This window comes from Alternaria viburni (assembly GCF_023758015.1).
Source record: "Alternaria viburni strain BMP 2772 chromosome Unknown scaffold_19, whole genome shotgun sequence".
NCBI classification, from domain to species: domain Eukaryota; kingdom Fungi; phylum Ascomycota; class Dothideomycetes; order Pleosporales; family Pleosporaceae; genus Alternaria; species Alternaria viburni.
Genome location: NW_026055788.1, coordinates 38,547 through 59,587, shown reverse-complemented (window position 1 = coordinate 59,587; position 21,041 = coordinate 38,547). Strand labels below are relative to the sequence as shown.

The 21,041-nt window shown below is 51.9% G+C and overlaps 7 protein-coding genes across 7 annotated transcripts; 4 read left to right on the top strand and 3 right to left on the bottom strand.

The window, feature by feature from the left end:
* Nucleotides 1-2,543: 2,543 nt before the first annotated feature.
* On the top strand, nucleotides 2,544-4,781 carry J4E79_008123 (uncharacterized protein; the record flags this gene model as incomplete). Its single annotated transcript, XM_049356982.1, has 1 exon — nucleotides 2,544-4,781. The coding sequence occupies one exon, from the start codon at nucleotides 2,544-2,546 to the stop codon at nucleotides 4,779-4,781; it is 2,238 nt and encodes a 745-aa protein (XP_049208346.1).
* Nucleotides 4,782-5,691: 910 nt separating this feature from the next.
* J4E79_008122 (uncharacterized protein) lies at nucleotides 5,692-6,607 on the top strand (the record flags this gene model as incomplete). Its single annotated transcript, XM_049356981.1, has 2 exons — nucleotides 5,692-5,850; nucleotides 5,903-6,607. 2 exons carry the CDS (start codon nucleotides 5,692-5,694, stop codon nucleotides 6,605-6,607), a joined length of 864 nt encoding a protein of 287 aa, XP_049208345.1.
* An 829-nt stretch (nucleotides 6,608-7,436) lies between these two features.
* On the top strand, nucleotides 7,437-8,563 carry J4E79_008121 (uncharacterized protein; the record flags this gene model as incomplete). The annotated part of the gene is made up of 4 exons (XM_049356980.1): nucleotides 7,437-7,531; nucleotides 7,582-7,806; nucleotides 7,917-8,067; nucleotides 8,216-8,563. 4 exons carry the CDS (start codon nucleotides 7,437-7,439, stop codon nucleotides 8,561-8,563), a joined length of 819 nt encoding a protein of 272 aa, XP_049208344.1.
* A 1,002-nt stretch (nucleotides 8,564-9,565) lies between these two features.
* On the bottom strand, nucleotides 9,566-10,850 carry J4E79_008120 (uncharacterized protein; the record flags this gene model as incomplete). Its single annotated transcript, XM_049356979.1, has 2 exons — nucleotides 9,566-10,767; nucleotides 10,841-10,850. 2 exons carry the CDS (start codon nucleotides 10,848-10,850, stop codon nucleotides 9,566-9,568), a joined length of 1,212 nt encoding a protein of 403 aa, XP_049208343.1.
* A 3,647-nt stretch (nucleotides 10,851-14,497) lies between these two features.
* J4E79_008119 (uncharacterized protein) lies at nucleotides 14,498-15,457 on the top strand (the record flags this gene model as incomplete). Its single annotated transcript, XM_049356978.1, has 3 exons — nucleotides 14,498-15,152; nucleotides 15,201-15,282; nucleotides 15,352-15,457. The coding sequence occupies 3 exons, from the start codon at nucleotides 14,498-14,500 to the stop codon at nucleotides 15,455-15,457; spliced, it is 843 nt and encodes a 280-aa protein (XP_049208342.1).
* Nucleotides 15,458-16,216: 759 nt separating this feature from the next.
* J4E79_008118 (uncharacterized protein) lies at nucleotides 16,217-17,587 on the bottom strand (the record flags this gene model as incomplete). Its single annotated transcript, XM_049356977.1, has 1 exon — nucleotides 16,217-17,587. The coding sequence occupies one exon, from the start codon at nucleotides 17,585-17,587 to the stop codon at nucleotides 16,217-16,219; it is 1,371 nt and encodes a 456-aa protein (XP_049208341.1).
* A 799-nt stretch (nucleotides 17,588-18,386) lies between these two features.
* Nucleotides 18,387-19,160, bottom strand: J4E79_008117 (uncharacterized protein; the record flags this gene model as incomplete). Its single annotated transcript, XM_049356976.1, has 1 exon — nucleotides 18,387-19,160. One exon carries the CDS (start codon nucleotides 19,158-19,160, stop codon nucleotides 18,387-18,389), a length of 774 nt encoding a protein of 257 aa, XP_049208340.1.
* Nucleotides 19,161-21,041: the final 1,881 nt, after the last annotated feature.

The following is a 21,041-nucleotide window of genomic DNA, read 5'->3' as shown; positions in this document are numbered from 1 at the left end:
GCCTTATGAGCCACCCGATCAATGAGAAGCTGAAGACGCTGGGACCTTGGTACGGGAGCTGACTCATCATGCATGTCGTGAGCCAGAACAGTCCTTTAACTAATGCCGGTACGCTGTGTTATTTCGTGCCCGCGGATAGGCGTGCTATTGTCAGCAAGGTCTCGCAAGGACGTGACATTGTCCACGGTCCAGCATGAATGGGTAGTCTTCTCATTGGGTACGAATCCTTGAAGACTTGCAGTCACCCGAATGGTGTTCGACCTTGTCTGGGAAGTCTGGAGTTGCCTGTGAGGATGTTCTTTTCAAATTGCCAGTTCTGGGTATATGTGAAGTTTTCGGCTCGTCTCTGGAACCAGTGGGGGCATGCCTTGGGTGGTGGTGTTCTGCCAGCTGCGTTAATTCTGTGTTTATCACGCTGGCGACAATACTGGCCTCTCAACCAGACGTCTCGTCTTCGGCATCATCATCGGAGGTAACGCCTGCGACGCTAATCATGTGCCCTTCTCGAATGCATATTCTGTCTTGCTCGAATCGAAAGGTAGCCGTTGACGCTTCTGCAATTCGGACGGGTTGAGAGCCACTTGGACGGCGCTCTCTTCCCTGATGCCCAATTGCGCTTGTCCCTTTCAAACAGTATCTGGTATAATTGTTTGCGACATTCGGTTCGCTTTGCCGTTCCAAGATGTGTCTTCGGGATTCTGGGCTTGTCTTGTTGCTCACAGCTAGGGGCGTTCGTCGGGTTCTTGGAGTTCCGGTGAGTACTGGGGGTCAGCGTGTGGCGTCGAGAAATTGGAGCGTTTCGCAAATACGTGCTGCTGTCGTCTTGTGTGATAGCCGTGTATGAGGTCGTGCCGCGGCAAACTGTGGCGCTTTGTTGCATTACGCCAAAGCAGCGCCAATGGCCAAGCGCGCTAGTCACAAACGTCGCACTACCTCGGCTGGCACGTGGCATCGCTGGCGACTTCCATCCTCGGACCCACCCACTCAATCATCTTATTTATCGACAGGCCGTGACTGTCACAGCAATCGTCATCGCTATCAGCTACACTGTGCAAATTCTCGCCGTTCCCAGTACTGCAATGTAATCGCCTCTTCGCTAGTGCACGTGCTCAATCATTACGCGACATGCGAAGCTGCGCGTTTGCGTGACTGCCTTATGCGGAGGGCGCGCGTCTCGCCTTTCGTCTCCACAGGAGCATCATACTTTGTCACTCATTCTACAGGCCATGTCTCCCGCCTGTCACTATACTCATGATGCCGTTCATCACTAGCGGCTAGCCTCGTCCGCCCAGGTCGGGGCCCATCATCGCCGTATTTATCTCCTGACAGCTTGCTGTTGCACGAAGCGCCGAGGGAATTCAACGTGAGTCTCAAAACGGTGTTGGCTCGTCAAATCTGACATCATACACAGGGAACATTCGCACGACTCGAGACGAAGACGCCTTCCAACGCCCTACGATTCGGTGACCAAGAGAAGGAAGCCCAGCGGTCGGCAGCGAAGCGAAGCGACCCAAGCCGTCTCGCCAGAGCTACACCATTTTACACTTTGGCCACAGCGCATCGAGTCCCACTCGGCTGCTGAAGAAGGGGTACCGACCAATAGTGGATGTCTTGGCCAATGCTACAGGGTTGAGCGCGATGAATGCGAGGGTTCAAGAGAAGGGATCTGCAGCCCAAGACTGGTGGTTGTACAAGAAGACTACGACGGCACAACGATGAGCCTTGTTGACCCAAGCCGACCGACATTCATATCCGTACGAATTGAATTGTATTGACAGCTCAAATGACGGTCGGAACAGGAGATTCATCCGATAGGCATGTTCAGTGATGGGCTCGACAACCAGTGAGCATGTGACGTGGAATACTACTGGTGACCCCAGAGCTGTGAATGCCGGACATCCCCTCATGACGCTCCCCATACGCCACAAGCCATCATATGACGTACAGGATCGGCATTGACATGGCAAGGAGGTAGCATAGTCAGACTGGCGAGGGTGCGATGCGGCGGTAGATGTTGATCGCGTTTGGACCAAAGTGGCTAGCTTTCAGACAACGGTCACTTGATCAAACTGGCGCCGTATACATAATCATTAATTGAGCAGGGGCATTAGACAGCGTACTGTACGGTCATGGCGGCACTGCTCTTTTCTCGTACGTTTTGCTGATTCATTTATAAAGATCATACCGGAAGCGTAACCCACCCCAGGCTGTCGGAAGTCGTTTTCGTCTCAGTCAAGATCATGTGGTATGAAAGGTATCGCGCGATGCATTGCTGAATTATTGCCTAATACTGCTCATTACAGAAGGTACGTCCAGTCGTAATGTAGCGCACTTCACTGATATCGACGAAAAGCGGGGCTACAATTCGCGTCTATGGCCAGCGCATAGTCCGGGGAAGCTGCAATCATTTGAGCTTACTCAATCAGACGATGAGGCTCGTTTCGGTCCTAGGGCCGGATGTTCCCACGATCCGGAGAAGCGCGGGGGTGCTTTCCATCTCACAGACGCTGCTTCCATCTTTCCTAAACGAACATTTCCCCACGATGTCGAAACCTCGACGTACAAAAGACAAGACAACTTCGCGAATAGAAAGTCCAGAAATCGTATCGGCGTACGAGAGCGTCCTAGCAAAATTCGAGAGCATCAACACAGGCGATCGTCAACTCGAAGATGCTGCAAATGCCCTGTTGGTCCCAGCGGCATCCGCAGCGAGGATCATCCAACGACCCGACCTTGCGAGTATACCAAAAGATAGTCAGAGAAGCAGAGAGCTCCTTGGGTTGCAAGAACTGGTGATGGGACTAGTGACACCGGATTACTCGTTCAACATGCAAGAGATGGGTGTCTTCGGGACGAAGCTTACCGGCACCCAGGCCCTGATCAACCAGTGGGAGACAGACCTGACGGCCAGCAAGCTCACCAAAGAGATGCCACGTCTATTAGTCAATGCCAGTACCCAATCTGACAGCAAGCCAACGGGCAGAAATACACACCAGCTTGACACCCAGACGTCGGGTCCGGGCCAAGAGACTATCGTTGTTGGGCACACTGGGGCGAGGAAACGACGCAAGCTTGTTGACCAAGGAGCATCTCAAGGCAGCCTTGGAATGGAGTGTTCACCCAACGACCGGAGCGAGGTCGAGCCAACAGCGACAGCAGACCCTTTCCTGCGCGCTTCCCACATTTTCAGCTTCCAGTCTTTGGACACCGTTGGTGAACTCGTCACTCCTTTCGGCTTTGCCTCTCCGCCCCAACCCGAGTCCACCCCAGGTTTCCGTAGGCCTGCGACCCCGCATCGTCCCAATCCTTGGGCACCCGTCGCTGAAATTTCCTCAACCCTACCATATGAGTGGTCTACCCCTTCAAGAAGACCGATAGTACCACGATTGTTACCGAGATCCGATGCAGGCGCACTGAAGAAGGCTCCGCTTGTATTCCTCAGTACGACCCCCGCACCAGTAGCACCATCAATGGCGCCAATAGGTGCCATCGAAGCCCTGAGAGAGTCTACGGCCGTCCCAGAACGTACTGTCGTTGCGCCAAGGCAGAGTTCTACCGCGCCAGAGGTATCGAGAACACCATCAAGCAAGAAGCCAACACCAAAAGCAATCCCGACCGCGTTTTTGAGGACGCCATCCCCACCAGGCAAGGCTGTAATTCCGTCAGGATCAGCTTTGTTGTCGCCAACAAAGGCTGCAATGCTGACAACAAAACTTCCAAGACTGTCAGCAAACCTCTCGACGCCGCAAGCAGATCCTCCAGCGCCGCAAGGAGATCTTCCAACGCAGCAAGCCAGACCTCCAACGCCGCAAGCAGATCATCCAACACAGCAAGCAGATCCTCCAACACAGCAAGCAGATCTTCCAACGCTCCGAGCAAAGCCTTCAGCGCCGCAAACGGGTACCCCAACAGAACAAGTGAAACCCCCAACGCTGCAAGTGGAAGGTTGTCGATCATCAGCGCAGTATGGACTTAACGAGTGGTCTGTCCGCGACGGAAGTCCGTTCCCAAAGAATTTCATTGCGTCAGATCCAAGCGACAATGAAGGCGGAGGCTTTGAGCCACACGAGAACCCATTCTCCGATGACGGGATCCTACCAAGGGAAGACACGCCGCCAGTACCCGAGGAGCGTGAGAGTGCCATCCAAGAGTCGCATAGTCAAAGCGAAGCAGCTTCTGTTACACCAGCACCGCCACGGAAACAACCAATAGCTGCAATCAAACGACATGAGCGGCGACCCCAGGCGTCTAGTAACACCAAGAAGACGCGCGACAGAGAAGTTCCTGTCAAGAAGGCGGGAAAGAAGAGGAAGCGAGGTCCAGTTCCGAAAGAGAAGAAGATAACACAACTAGACAAATTTCTATATGTTGCTAAGCACGCGCACGATACCCAAGGAGAGCTGAAACCACTTCGGGATGGACCACGGGAGCTCGTGATGTCCCTGAACACCGCACTTGACACGGTGTTCAACTACAACACCGCTTATTTCAACAAGGCCTGCACGATAACAGATCCGAGCAACCACAGAACCTATGTTGAAAGCGAGAGGTGCGTAGCCCATCATTTGATAAGCCACGGGAAAAGCGGAAAGACGAAGGCAACTTCTGAAGAGAAGGAAGTACACGCCTGCAACTCTTGCTCCAGCGCACGACGCCCCTGCGTGAAGCTGGAGTGGCGTGACACAGACCCGTACAGCGATGCCATATTAGTCTTTTATCCGCGTTCCGATGACGACCGACCGGAAGGCGCAACGTGGGATGGCGAGAGCTTCTGGCTATAGGACTGGTTTGGGGTTTGTGATCGATTGTGGCCGTTTGAGATTTTGTCAGGATGCAACAGAAAACATATACGTGCCTCATCTAGGTTCCATGTTGAAGGCTGAACTCAGTTAACAAATGTCGATTACGAATAGTTCATGTACCTGTCAACGAGCGGCTTAATACCAGTATATGTAGAACGGATTCGGGACGAAAGGAGATTTCTTTACTAGCATTATTCTCACGCAACAGCTGTTACCTTCACAACAAGAGGCCGCGTATAAAAGTTGTTGTCAAGGTAGTTGGCCTGTTCGTAACACAATACAAACACACATACCAGTCAATTGCACAAACAGCAAGTGAAGAACAAAAGACATGCGTTGTCGCAAGGCTCTTGATCGTATCACAAAGGTATAATATTCTAGAGACAAACTAGCCGAACTTCTCTTGTAGCTTGAAAGCTGCCGCCCGATGTACAGTGTCCGTGTTATGCAACCAGATTCTGCTGCTTGGGCAACTAATCTACGGACATACCCGCTAATTGTATAATATGATGGCTGCGCGTTTTCGGTGCGAGGGATGCACAGTATTTTCCAGTATTATAGGTACCCTAACTTCTTCTTTAGTCTCATCCACTTCCTGCTTCATGCCCAGGTGTGTATTTTCCGGAGTGACATCGATGGCATCACGTACCCTGCGAAGCATGTGTCTCATCACTTCAATCCAATGCTACTAGCTTTGTCGAGAGCGTTTGCGCTAGCGCCGCGCTAGCCGTATCCTAGATTGTTGCGATATATCGGTCACTAAAGCTGGTTCTTTCCTCTTTCATCCTCTCGAGTCCATCCTTTCGAACTTTTCTTCGATAACTTTATCTCAACCCAACGTGAAGCTCCCTCTGGCTACTAGATCACTATGGCAGCCCCCCATCACAGCATGTACGTGGACGAGGCCTACAACACGATTCAACAAGAGGCACCGTATGTCCTCGCTCCGCTTTCGCTCGGCATGTACAACAATATCAGCTACAGGCAGCATCACGGCAACGCTCTGGTGACTTACAACGCTACTGGTATTGACCACGAATCGATCAACGTACGTGGAAAGTACTCTACCATCCTTGCTGCAGACTACTGACGGGCTCCAGCGTGTTGCTGGTCTTGCGGCGGTCTTGTCACCTGGAAGCCTGTTGAAAACAACCCGCAACCTTGCTGCTCTTGTATTGGCCCCCCTCAACGGCTACTATGCAGTGCTCGCTCAAAACATCGGCGAGCCGTCCAAATATCATCTATCCCATCACAAGCACGCCGTGGTCACAGCCAGAGCTCACTACCTCGACCGTCGACAGTCCACTCTACCAGCTATCCTGCCTGCGGATCTCGTCACACAACAGCCGCTTGATGAATGGCTTGCAAATAATGACGTCTCACACGCATCCAACAGGCAAAAGGAAGCGATACGAGCCTACTACAACAGCGCAGTCCAGCTAATTCACCAGAACGAGCTCATCCGCGTCGAGCTCGACGTCACGGCCTTGGGCATAATGCATAAAAAGAACAAGCGGATCCTCCGCAGCTTCCTTGATCAGATCGCACGTCGCGCTTTGTATGACGTTCCGCTCCCAGTCCACATCCAAGTCATCTTCAAAGGATATATGCACGAATACATGGATTTCAACAATCTACTGATAACCTCTCATCTGGATGAACAAGAGGACGGCCACTACGCGCACTGTTTCGAAGGAACCCACTACGACTGTATTCGTCGCAAGCGTCATTGGTTCGGGGGTTACCAAGTACACACTGCTGTGCGCCACAGTGACCGTCTACATGTCACTTTCTTGGGCCTTTGAATGGTTTCCTGCCGTCGGTGGCAACACTGGTAAGCTCAGCCGATGCCACATGTTCTTTAAGGTGGCTGACAGCCCATTCGCTTGAAACACGATGAGAAAGAGATGGTTTGATAGCGTGCGCGATACAATGGCTGCTCTGGGCTAAGATCTGGGTCTCGTTTATGGGGCAAGCGGTGTTTTGTCTGCGACCGGGATGTCTTGTCGAAAATGGCGTAGAGGAAACAGAGATGCATCGGCACTGGGTGCCAAGATTGTGTGAATGGGTTGCGTTCTCATGACAAAAATAGCCACAATACATCTGGCGCTTAATTTCCTCTTGTCATCTGTTGGGCTTTGACGTGCGATAGCAGCCCTCTACGGTAGACTGCGACAGACGCTCTATATGTACCGCGAACCACCTGCCAATACTTATGCCACAGCATTAGGTACTTCAGCGGGTCCTAATTTCGAGCGAACGAAGGCAGGTACCTTGGAAACCCTGAGCGAGTGCTGCGAAAAATGACGGTTTGCGTCATTTGATGCCAAATGCCCAGGTCATTCTCTATTTCTCGACTCTTTCCACCGCTGTCAATAACGCTGAACACGCGAGTACATATACACACGAATGATGTCGATGTTGCTTTTGTTACGGTTGTTCCTGCAAGTCACCCAACTTGTCGTTAGTGCCTTGGCGATCGACATGACGGCGGGAGTCCAAGAACTGCGCCGCACAAAACCTTATGTGCCATGTCTTCTTCATCCGCGAACATACCGCCCAAGATGAGACAATAAAGCTGTACGTATATACAAACTAGTACCGCTAACTAAGGGTTCTCGCGTCAGATACACCATGTCGTCTCTTTTCCGGGTCGGCCAAGTTCTCAAGGGTAGCATCGGGACGTATACACTCACTCAAGAGCTCAAAGAAGCTGTCTGGCTCGCTAAGTCTGTGCTATAGTGACAATAGAAACACATAAACCTCTAACGGCCGCCAGAAACCAAGCGCAAAAGCTGGCGGTGATCAAGGCCCAGCAGGGTCACCATGGGGTTACGAACGAGCGAAACATTCTCAAGAAACGTCAACATCGCAGCACCTACATTAGACCAATGATCGAAGAGATCCAAGGCCCAGATCTCCCCGTCACAATCGCGTTGGAGTATCTTGACAGCACCATTTCAGAGGCGTCCGCGGAAAAGGCCTTGAATCGAAAAGAGTTGAAGTATGTTTCGCGCAGCGTCCTAGAGGCCCTAAAAAGCCTTCATGATGACGGTTATATACACGCGGGTATTCCTTGTCTGCCGCTAGGAACCAAACATTGCAGCTGATTAGACTCGAAGATCTCAAACCGGATAACGTCTACGTCAATATGCAGGAAGGCGACAATCGATTCAGCGAGGTCAAACTTGGCGACATGGGGAATTGCTCTCATGTCACCAGTGCAGGTCCTACTTCTGGGACTCCGTGTGGCGCACCAACATGGGTAAGCCCTGAAACCATTCTGCAACTGCCGTGGAACACAGCTGCAGATATCTGGGCGTTTGGACTGCTGGTAAGACACTCCATATGATACCTTTCGGTCTCATCTCGAATAAATCCGACGTTACTGGGCTGACGACTCCCGTGATTAGTTTGTGCACATGCACTACGGCTCTCACTTCAGCCTATGCGTCCCTCAGGGCCCAAAAGCTGAGGAGGATAGGGAAAATCTCCCCTTGCATGTTCTTCTGCGACAATTATACTGGTTCGGGCCGTTTCCAAACAAGACCGTCGAGATAGCTGATGAAGAGATTACTAAGACCCTAGCGTCTTTGAAGAGGAACAATATGCCAGCGCAGCAAGGAATGTTCAAGGTCATCTCAGAGTTGGAGCTGTCAAGGAAGGATAACGAATTTGTTCGTAGGATAATGAAGATGGACTGGAGGGATAGACCGAGTGCGAAGGACCTGTTGGAAGATGAATGGTGGAGAGATGAATGAGGCTGGGCTGATGACGTACTATGAATAGCAGTGACATTCACACTTTGTGAATGACACTGCAATAGGGTCATGAGGGATGTATAACACTTTACTGTACCATAGCTTACTTCACTCACCACAAAGCGCCCTTCGGGCTTGCTCTCCTCCTCCACACAATCACAATCGTCATTACCTAGCAATCGGCAACGTCATAAATACCTCCCTTCCTAAGATCTTGTCTTCGCTTATCATAACGCAACCAACCAGCTTCTTCGAGAGATACAAGCACTTCGAAGGTCAACAACGCCATGTCTTACCCACCAAATAGCCCGGAGGTCGTTCGTCGCCACCCCCAACATGGCATCAGAACTGCGGGTGAGATCGGCGCCGTATCATCTCACTCAAGCTCATCTTCTTCGATGGACGTTCACACGATCACCTGCGCGGAGGATGACTGCAACAACAAGCTCGATGTCGTACCACATGGAGACCATGCTGGGCTTGTCGGCAGAGGCAGTGCGATATATATCAAGGCTAGGTGCAAGGAGTGTGAGCCGCCAGTGACCGTAGCGAGCTGGTGGGAGGGTTACGAGAAGAGCAATGAAGGCAGTGATGATTGGAATGAGGAACTAGGTGACTGGGCGGATGAGTTCTGAGGGCCGGAGAAGGTACGATGGGTGGGATATGGTAGAAACGATAGCACGGCAGGTCGATGAACGCGTTCAATACATCAGCAGATACAGGAAAGAGAAGTTCATTCGAGTGATACGCATCTTTATTTGCCATGTAGTCCAACGTTCCTTTATTTCGGCTCTTATGTACCCGGTGATTTGATACCTTGAATGAGAGCGGGAAGAAGGAGCGGGGTGAACCGTAAACGCAAACACGCTTATTTTCACCGCTTCAGACGTCCTGGTCGCCTAGGAAGATTATGTTAGTCTCTTCTGCGCGCTATTATACGGCCAGAGGAAAGACTGTACCTGTAAGACCATGGTAAAGCCAGAGGCTGTGTTAAGCGTTGTCCTAGCGGGTACGAGCGCGTCCTCGAAGCAGCTCCGCCTCCTCCGCAGTGACGGTCATCAGGCCGGGACCCTTCTCATCCATCTTCTTCTTCAGCGACTCAGCAGCAAGTCGTTCTTTCGCAATGCGCTCGTGCTTCTCAACCTGGTTCTTCTCCCAACGCTGACGGCGCGCCTTCTCTCGCGCCTTCTCCCGGTCATCGACCTGTCTCTTCGCCAACCCACGGAAGAAGGTATCGGCAGACTCCATAGCCTTCTTCAGACGAGTGTGCTTATCCAAGAACGCCGCGAAGTCATCGGGGTCGGGTATAAAGCGGTCATGGCGTTCGTGGCAAAGGTGGTTGACCATCGCGGTCCAGAGTGGGTCTTTGTTAGACATGGCGTTCTGCTCGACGGCAACGATCTCCTCGTAACTCGGAAGCTGTGTCTTGAGGTATTCGACGTAGCCGGCATGGATATGGCTGCAGTAGCGCTCCATACCCAACAGGCGGGCAGCACGGAGGAGAGCAACGTCTTCGCCGAAAGTCTTCTGAGCTGGGACAGCGTAAGCCTCGAACTCGTCGCACGTTTCCTGCATCCAGCCAATGAGAAGAAGGCGAACTGCGCCAGGGTGTACTTGACCACGTGAGAACCGATATTCAAGTGAGTGAGGGTTGGCGGAGAAGTGTTTGTGCAGAACAGAAGAGGCAGCCATTGCAGCGCGCTTCGAAATGCCCTCAACGGATGTTTTACCAACATGAACAGTGACGCAAGGACCTCGGAGAAGAGCTTGACGCTGCGCTCGTATCATTTCGAGCAGGTTGTCAAGAGCTTGTTCGACGACAGGAGAAGGCGACATTTGTTCTGTCTGCTTCACCGACGTGTTTCGCTGGGCCGGGATGTCGGCAACACCGGAAGCGCAAGAGGACGACGATATGGTTGGCTTGACGTTGGTCTCTAGGTCTGGAGCGGGCGGCAGGTTGATCTTGACAGTACCAGGCTCTTTGCGCAAAGAAACGGGGATAATGGCGTCAGTATTGACCATACTGCGGGACTCGGTGATCAAGTCTTCGTCTTGTGTCGGTGTGGATTTCTTCGCGGTATCGACAGACTCAGTAGAAGCAGGCGACTCAGTTGAGACAGCAGCAATGTTTACTTCGTTGAGGAGTATCGCCTTCTTGGTAGCTTTGTTGTGACGAGCGCGTGCAGCCTTGGACGTTCCCTGGCCTGGAGCAGGCAGAGCAGGCTCACTAGATTCATGGTCAGTGCATGGCGCTATCTCGAAGATGAATGGACTTACGAGGAGTCATCAGCTGGGCGGTGGCTGGCAGTTTCAGTGGTTGCCATCGCAATTTAGACAGTGATGCGGCGAAGACTGAGCGGCTTGACTTGATATCGCGATCGTGGGTGAGGGAAATCGAGAGACTCGTCTTTGCACAAATGCAGAAAACGAGAAAAGTTGGTGCAGGAGGTGATAGTGCTAGGTAGAGCTCGAGGTGTGTGTGTTATGTATTTGCAAACGGACGAGAGTCAGTGCACGTGATAATGCAGGGATCCGAGCGTGGGACGGTCGCACAGCGGACAAGAACGAGAGAGTCGGGTCGAACAAGAGATGATTAGTTTGAGACAGCGCATCTCAGGAAGATGGCGAAGAATTCCGATGTCATATAGATTGGATCACTTGTACCCATGCAAGCACCCCTCGTGGCTTTTCCTATTCACTATTCTCCAGCGAGACATCGCAATTCATTGCGCACTCACGGTGGGCCAGCGCTACTGTTGTGCTCATGTCCTTTAACCATCATGGCTCCTCTTCGAATACAAAGGGTAAACTATTGTATAGACGGGTCGCTGGAGTTTGTGAAAGCGGTGCCGTGGAGGAAAGGATGTGGCTCGTAGCAAAGCGCCATGTATAATCCGAAAGGAGAGCATATCGTGAAATGTCCGTGGTATGAGTGAGGAATTGCGCACAACTGACAACTAGAGATGGCAAGAGGTTGCCGATGTGAAGGAGTCGCGACGGCGCGTGCGTGTCCATGGTTCAGCTCCGTAGTACCAACGACTGCTCTTGTTCTGGACGCCGCAGATCATCGGATGTCCAGTAAGGCTCTCTGCTCCCCACCATCGTGAGAACGCGTCAGAGTCGCAATGAGGCCAAGCCGTCTCTAAATCAGTCTAGCGTGTGCTTGTCCGCTGATGGCGGTCGGAACTCGTTCATTGATGTAGTTGGCTATACTGAAGCGATATCGAAGCTTGCTGTGCCTCGTAGGCCCTGGCGTGTCGCGTCGCGTGGAGGAGTTCGCGGTTGCCAGGCACGCGCCAGCTGTCAGGGTCTCGATGGGGCCGCGGAACTCGCGGCTTGGCGCTCACTGCTCCAACGCCCGCCGAAGTTATACTGCGCCAACTGGTGAGAGCGCATGAAGTTTTCCGCTGCAGGAAAGAAGCTTGTGTCACCCAAATCTATGTTCGACGTTCAAACAAATCTTGGGGCGCGTCTCGGACCCGAACAACTCTAGCGCCCGCTTTCCGCGTGCCCAGGTGTACGCCCACCAGACCACCACCTCCCGCGCGTATTGATCTCCCGCCCCAACACGATAAGCTCTGTGCAAATTGCAGCATCTTCTCCGCTGTTGCATCTCGTGTACCACACCTTCGCTGTATCATTGTATCTCCGAATGTCTGTAGAGGTCAATTCAGACGGATGCGCACACACTTGCAAGGATCCAATATCCCTTTGAGCCTCCATAGTGTCCTATGGCATAGTTTCTTGACACGTGAGCTATTGCCACTGGTACACTAGGATCAGGCGAGCTATGTTTGCTTCATGCTGTGATCAAAGCTGAGAGCCACACGTTCATAGATGTCATGACACGACCAGGGGCATAGAAGTAGCGGAGGCAATTGCATACCTCCAGGGCTTGCTAGGTACCCGCTAGTATTGTTCTCATTCGGATCTGGGGTTTGAAATATGTGGCCGCTCGCAATGAGTGGTCTTAGGTTGCTTGACTTATACGCACAATACTTTTCACAATAGCAATCGTATGATGGGTTATCAATTCTGTCGGGCATGTCTATGGAAAGTCTTGGGTCTGCACGTGCCGAGGCGCCCGTATGTGCGCGCACCTCGTCACCGATAGAGTTGATCCGCACGTACAAACTTTATGCAGGTTTGCCAAACATAAAGAATGAAGAATTTGGGCTCGCGATTCCGATGACCCAGAAAACAAAGGCGTGGGCCTAAGACTTGTTGATGTTATACCTATCGGACGCGCTGGGTATACGGGTGGGGCCTTCACCAGGTGCACACGTCGCCGACGGCAATGATCTCTACACACAGGCTACCTTCCCACCTACTAAACGTACAGAGCGGTGATCTCGTGCTTGCCATTACGAAGACACAAAATTGGCAGACGTGAACCTAAGGACATGTTCATCTAATACCGTCGGATGCGCCTACATAGGTAGTCTTGGAGTGGTGTTACTTTGCCCCGAGGTAGGTACCCGTGAACGCTGGAGTTGATGTATCCATGGCAGTCATTCCCACGCTCGCTAAATACTGGTAAAACATTCCGTGTATCTGTATGAATAATAATCAAAGCTTTGCATGTAGTTTGCTAGCGCGCAAGTGGATTAACAACATCGTCGGATGCGGAGGTGTTGGTTGGGGATGATCGCACGTGCAACAGCGCCTCGCGTGCCGCGCAGTCCTACCACAGAAGTCATCCCATGTCTGCGCGATGTCATTGCACATTCGAAAACCTAGCGTTCTCGCTGTGATACTATGGAAAAGCTTCCGATGCTGGTTACTTATGCCGAAATACCCGTTTGGTTTCTTGCCAGTGAACGCCCTTTCAAGGTTTGACGCCAATCATCCATGGATGCATGCGCGGCAATTGAAGTCCGCTAGCAGTCACTCTTAGAGGCCTAGTTGAGCTGCATGTAAGAGAGGAGACTGACGTGATGGATGTCCAGCAATTTGCGCAATAGACGGGTTGTCATACCACGTAGATAACTTTGTCGGTTGAGGCATGCTCCACGCTATGTACCTAGGAGGGCGGCGTGGCGGGCTTGCTCGACCCGTGGACTCCAGGGCTATTTCACCATGCGCGAGAAATACACGCGCAAACCACGGCTCCTTTTCTAACAGGATGCATACTATAATTGAAAACAGCACTTGAAGACTGGCTCTATGCATGATTAGAGTGCATGCAACTCTATCGGTCGTATGATCAACTCTAGCGGCTCCGTGTCGCGACTTTCGTAAGCACGACAGATGGTAACGATATACTCAGATTTGATATATCGCTGCATGTTGCTCATCATTGACGGCACCAAAGACTAGTAACACTTGTGCGCAGACTACAGTATGTCCTATCGGTCAGAATCTTTCCAACGTGAGTGCCATTCGGCGGTCATCTTGCTGGATGATCCACTTCAATTGTCGCGGTTCCATTCATCATTATCCCTCTTCTTGCCAACAACAGGCTTTAACTAACCTAGCATTATGGGCAACGCTCATTGCATCGCTAGAAGGCTTTGGGTATCCTCGTCGCACATGTGCTGAACAGTCTAGGGCATTTGCTCACCGTCGATGTGCACACAAAGTCAGACCAAAAGCTTGTGGAGAGTGCAGCGCACGCACGCTTAGCAAAGTGGCCAAAGTCTGCAAGATCTCACTCGAACGCATCGCCCAAGACACCGATCCAATCGAGGAACACAACATAGCGAGGGTGGTGGAGCTCATCACCCCAACAAACAGTTGGGTCTCAAACCGACAAGTCAAAGCTCCTTCCGTCTCAGGTACAGCCCCGCCCGGCTAAAGCAGAAGCCGTTCTCCACTAGTTCCCTAGCATCCTTTGCATCATTGCGACACGTTACATTCTCCCCTCCGTTTCGCTCCTCGCAGTTGCTGCTGAACCCCAGATTCTTCACGCCGTCTTGATCACTCTTCATCGCCATGGTGTCTACGCGCTCGCATCCGCAAGGCGACTTCCCTGCCACGGAACCATCACCCGTCAAAAAGACGCCAAGATCACGAACTTCGACCGCGTCCCCAGCGCCCACCTCACCAGACCTCAATACCTCACCGCCACCAAAATCGCTTGCAAGGCGCGCAATCTCCAATGCCAAAGCCGAAATCAGCCCTCCCTCTCCATCCGAAATCGACGAGCCGACGTGGTGCCACACGGCATCCAATCTTACGATAGTTTGGCTTGCCATCTCGATCCCGCTTGTGCTATGGGACACGCTATATGTTCTTCTGCGCCCACATACCATGGCTGGTGGCGCGCTTCAGTGGCCCATCTGGAAGCCGTATGAGATTTACGCTTCGATCGATCACGTATACGGATGGCCCGGATGGGAAAACCATGATGGGTTTGGCGGCGCGCAAGCCATGCTGAACGCTGTGGAGCTTGTGCTATACGGCCTCTACGCTATGATCATATACAACCACAGTGTCCCTACATCTGGAGGTACTGGCCTGCAGCTCAGCGAGGGCGTGGGCAAGTTCCTCTCTGGCGGCAGGAAGGTACGCGGCAAGACTGGCAACCGCGCGCTCCTCATCGGCTTCGCCGCAGCAGTCATGACAGTCAGCAAGACGGTACTCTACTGTACGTATACATCCGACATGCGGGCAATACACAGGCTAACGATGGTAGACTTTAATGAGTATTTCTCTGGCTTCGCAAACGTTCGCCATAACGACTGGGCAACGCTTTTGGTCTTCTACCTTGTCATGAAGTAAGTCGGACTCCTGCATACGTTTGCGCCTCGTGGTAGAATGTACATAAAAGCTAACTGATTTCGCAGTGGTCTCTGGGTCATCTTCCCCGCATACATGACTGTCGTCTTCGGTACCGATATCCTACAGGCACTCGACATCGCGGCCGATTCTTCATCTAAGAAGCGCTATTAGCTCGACTTTCGAAAACGCATTCTACACATACCAATGTCTTATTCTTTGATCGCTAGGAGTATTCAACATCCACCGGCCCTTTGGTTAGGAGCCTTTCGCATTCTTGTGGCGTTTACGGAAGCGACGACAAGCGGTGCGGATTAATCGCCGGAGCCATGCGAAAAGCCCACCGCGCGCATGTTCAGCATCGTTGGCATCGCCCGCCGCAGCTATTGACGGCTTCACGGAGCCTTTGGTTAGCAGCTGATACAGACAAAGTTACCCGTCTAGGGGTTGTGCTACTCACCACGACCGATACCCCACTGACGTCACGCTTTAGGCCAACGAGGGCGGAGCTTGAATCCCAGCCGTCCGGTGGCAGGCTCGCTGATATTCGCTGCGCGTCGGCGGTCAGGCTGTCGAGCATGTACGGCGCTTGTACTCGATCGAGCGCGGCATCCATTGCGTGATGTTTTGCGGCTAATGTGTCGCGATCTTTAGAGTGGGTTGTACGAGTGAAGAGTTGGACGTCGAAGAGGCAAACGAAAGTGTATTGCGGTTGCGCTCGCTAGTGGTCGCATTCACTGTCTGTTCGCGATATACTTCTGTCACACGCGTCAGAGAAGTTTCAGTTTCATTGTTACTTTACAATATTATGCTAAGCATCAAACTAGTAGCCTCATCGTTACTCATTGCTGTCGTTCATATTACGGTTCAGAACCATCCTCCATCGCATCGATGCAAAGTCTAAACAAACACCTCCGAGCTTTTTGACAATCTCTACATCACATTGCATCCAATCCCGATTCCACAAGTCCTACCCTCCTTCTTTTTCTTCTGCATGCCCTCTGCTTCCAAATCCTCGCTTCTTCGAACACCTTGTACTCCCTCCTCACTGACCACCCTACGTCTCTCATTCAGATCTGCCATGCTCACTGCTTTAGCAAATGGTCCATCGTCAGTCTCCACAATCGCCTTCTTCCTCTCAAGCTCGTCTCTGCCAGGCGTGCTAAAGACAGAGCGCTTGCTAGTGACCGTTCCGCCGGAGACACATGAGCCCTCAGATGGCGAGACGTGTCGCGCTACGTTGCCAGCCGCATCTGACATAGACTTCCGAGGCGGTGATTCCGTGGTCTGTTGTGGAGGGGCGAGATGCATGCGCGCACGAATATCCTCCTCTCGCAGTGGCTGCTGCATAACCAAGGCGTCGTTTGCTGGGTGATCTGACGTTGTCGCGTAGCCCGTCTGGGTACCAGGCACCGTCCTCTCCGGTTGCGCAGCCCTTGCGAGCGCCCGTTCGCGCATCTTCCGACGCTCAGTCTGGGTGTAGAACGCCATGAGCTTGTCTTCTGGCCCAACGTACATCTGAGGATGGTCCGTGTTGAAAAGCCCAGAGCCATAGGATGGTTGCTCGTCGAAGGACTCAAAGAATTCGAGCTTTGGCGTCGGTGCTGTGGGCGTAGTAGTAGGGGTGGCACGATGAACGCTTGCTTTGGATTTGGGCCTGGAAGAACGGGTGGACTTTGGGAAGGGCGTCGGAGTTCCGAGCGGGAGATAGGCTGAGCGTTTTTGGGAGTTTGTCATCGGGGTGGGTGTGTCTGGGCAGTCGGTGTATGCGTCGCTGTCGATGTAGTCACCAGCTTGGATCTCTGCATCTCGCGGGTTGGTGGCTGACAAGTCGTCTTGGTCATGCGATGTCGACTCGCGATGCGAAGACAACTCTGTTGGCGTACTGTACGGGCGTTTCTTCGGACTTGTTGACCTCGAACCGCGCTTTACCGGCGACCGCCTTGTCATCATTCCGCCGCCTCTCTTGATGGTGACATTGGCAGTGATGTTTGCGGGAGAGCTTCCGAAGTTACCGTTCCCTGTTGTTGTGGTGTAGTCGGCGAAGTCCGTCTCTTCATGACCAGAACCATGCACGTATGCTTGCGGGTAGCCATCGCTCTTTGGTCGCACCTTTGCACTCGCTGATGTACCCTGAACATCGACATTCGGTGATCCAGTAGTCGCAGAATCCTGTCGCGAAGCCTCATCCAAACTCGGTGGCGGCGACGGCGAGATAGCGCGAATCGTGGAGCGCGCCGTTGATGGACGTGTAGGGCTCGGCGGGCCAGGCGTAGTCGCGCGCGGGCGAAAGTGTGTTGACATTTTCGCAATTGACAGTCGTGATGTTGACTGCGAGGATGCGGGCGTTGCTAGGAGGATGTGGGTGGGACCGAACTGGACGAACAATGCAGGGCAAAGCCGATCAACGACTTTCGGGCTAGAGCGCACGTGGGATGAAAACACAAACGTAAAACTCGTTCAAGGCGTGCAAGTGAGGTGAGGGGGGATGACTGACGTGCTGCGGGTGTTTGCGAAGCGCCGTTGACAGCCGTTAGGTAGCCTACCTTCACTGCCTGTCGTCGGACTACTGTACTTTGCCTTTACTACCACTTCGCTGATACTTGATGATTGGTATACCAAGGGACGATCAAGGATCTCACAAACGAAAGTTGTTTGGAGGTTTTCGCGATGGCTTTTTGTTGCAGTTACACAGGTACGTCATTGTGCAAACCTTACGGCATATGTGCCGAACCAATGCTGCCTGACGTGCAGTTCACTTCGGCCCTTCGGATTATTTCGACCACATAGCCAAACATAATCGTTCGACTCTATTTCGAACATCTGAGCTAGTATATACCCCTCCGTTTGGCTTCTCCTACTTCAGTGCTGGAGGTTAGTGAAGGCCTGGCGTATTAGAAAGTCGCAATTTTCGCAGAATTAGCACAACCATGTTTCAACACTTGATGTATAGGTACATGTAAGCTGCCACTATGTTTACCTTTGACTCTCCTGCTCTAGGTCGATATCGTCCCTCGTGGCCTCCAAGGCTACATCGTCCAATAACGCGTCTTCTTCACAACCAAAACACCTAACCCACATCTACCCCCTGTACTCCATCTCCTCACTTCCTAGCATTCATGATCATCGGCTGGTTTACATCCACTTCCTCCTCGTCCGAAGACTCAGCATCATCAGAGCTATCGTGCTCCTCGCTATCCGAGTCGTCATCGCTGTCGTCCTCCTTCTCATCATCGCTGGAATCATCAGAAGTATCTTCCTCATCGGTATCTTCATCTGCGTCAACGTCTGTGGAGCTGTTGAGACCGATCTGCTTAGAGGTACTGCTACCCTCCTCGTCATTACTACTTTCGTCATAGTACTCCTCCACGGAAGCCAAGACATGCGCATGATGAGTCTGGACGAGCGGTGCCCCCACGACGCTGTTTGTAATGTGACTTTCTCCCTGGCTGGCAGGTGCTGGTGCTCCGTACACCCTTGGCTGTTCGTGTGCTTCGATCCCCCTAGCACTATCAACCTGGGCAGGTACCGGGTATACCACAGTCTCTCTCCATACCCCGGTATCTTGGGCTAGTTTTCCGTATGATTTACTGTCATCTTGAGCGATCAAGCGCGCCTGGCGATCTTGGCAGTGTTTCGACGCTTCTTGGCCCTCGAGCTTCTCGAGCGTCAGTGCAGCTTTATCGGTCCATTTGCTGACGGTACGAAGTGCGGCAATGCCAATCTTGATGTTGCGCTTGTCTTTGATGTTGATACTGCTAGCTGGCTTCGTCGGTGTTGAAGCTTCAGGGGTCTTGGAAGTGGAATTCTTGCTTGAGTGTTGTAGAACGGCAGTAAGTTTAGGGCGGAGCTGGAGTTTCTGTGATGGGAGATGCATCTTGATCGCGTTTGTGCTACCAGGATTTGGACAAATATGATGGGCTGTAAGTCGCAAGCGCCAGGCTGCAAAGTAGAATGATAATGATTGTTGTTAGTGTAGTCGAGGCTGTCTCTTATGCTGAGTCGTGACGATGTGCGAGAACTGCTAGCTATATATACCTTGCTGCGTGACAGATCTGGAACACCCATTGAGCATTCATATCGTTGTCATTGAAGCTGCCCTACTGTGATACTTGATTGCCTTCAATATTTGGCTTGGAATGTAAGAGCAGCACATTCACTATTTGGCAACCACCTGTCGCTTTCGAACAATTGACGGCACACAACATCACCCATTTTTTCGAGCTTGATTGCCAAACGCGCGGCATAATACGTATGGTAGTAGTTCAGAATAGCCACCATGATTTATGACTTCATCTCGCCAGCATACGAACGATGTTTAGGGCTTTCTCTCGACTCGGGTTGACGAGAGCTGAATGTTGTGCCTGATTGAACAGTCTGCTTTTCACATTACAACGATCCAGACGGTTCAATTCAAAGATATATCTCATTTTTACTATAACCTCAACCCATATACAAGCGACAGTTGCGCAAGCCTGCACAACCGACCTAAACCCTTGCAAAATACGCCTGTGAAAAGCCAACCACTTGCACCAGGCAAGTAAACCGAACCAGCACTGAATCCATACGTGTTCAAAACAAAAACCGTCCTCATTCGCCATAACCAACTCAGCAAATAACATGCCCCATGGTCAGACCCTCACTTCTTGGTAGTATGGCCATGCTGCAGATGAGCAGGTTTCCCTGTAGCCTTCTCCATCTTGTACTTCTCCGCTGCGACCCTTTGCTTCTCTGCATTTCGTAGCCTTTCCTCGTCTCTCTTCTTTTTTTCATCCTTCGTAAGCTTTTTGTAGTCCGGGTTCATTAGTCCTGTTTCGACTTGCCGTCGAGTACCGGCTGGCAAAACTTTGTTTCTGTTCTGCCTAATCCATTCGTGACTCATCAGTCTATAAGGCATTGTTGATGACAAATCTCGTATTGGGTATGATACGCTAGTGATACGTGAAGACTGGAGTGTATGGCCACGGAAAATCGGGGTAGAATAGTGTTGTTTGATTTCAAGTCGATGAGTTGGACCTGATGAAGAAACCTGAACCTGTGTTTCTTTGGAATCGTGTACAGTATGGTGTTGTTGTTGGATGATGATGCATGCTGTCTAAATAGAAAGTACTAGATTCGAGGTATATATAGTCGGCGGATTTGCAGCTTTGGTGATGTGTTGAATTGATCGGCGTGATTCTGTGCGTTCGTGATTGACGTCTGTCATTCCAGGGATGGCCCAGCTGGTTCGACAGCATGAACTGCAGTCTCTTGCCCACGACCACTTCAAGACCGGAATCCGCACACCTCTGCTGGGCGCTATTGCCACCGAGCGCGATCGTGAATCGAGGACCTATCACATTAACACACAGCAGCACCATCTCCGATCACCTCTCCCAGCATCCCCATTGAACTCCATATCCGGGTACACACCGAGTATCTGCTCCCTGTACTCTTCTACCTCCCTTGAAGGATCTTTACCCAGGCTGTCCGTCGACATTGACTTCTGGTACACTGAAGAGCTGTCTGCCGTCAAACGGCTACCTCTAACTTTTGCGCGCTCTCTAGCGTCACCGCGCTGTCGACGTTGTATCTCGAGATCTTCATATGAACCCCAGGGAGGGGGTCTGGGACCATTTTGGATGTCGGTCGACGAATGGAAAGAAGGCGCGGCGTTAGTGAAGTTGCCGACTGAGTGCGAGTAATTGCCGCGGAGTGGCGAGATCAATGGCGGTGAAGCTGAACCGAAAGATGGTAGCTGTCCAAACTGGTATTTTAG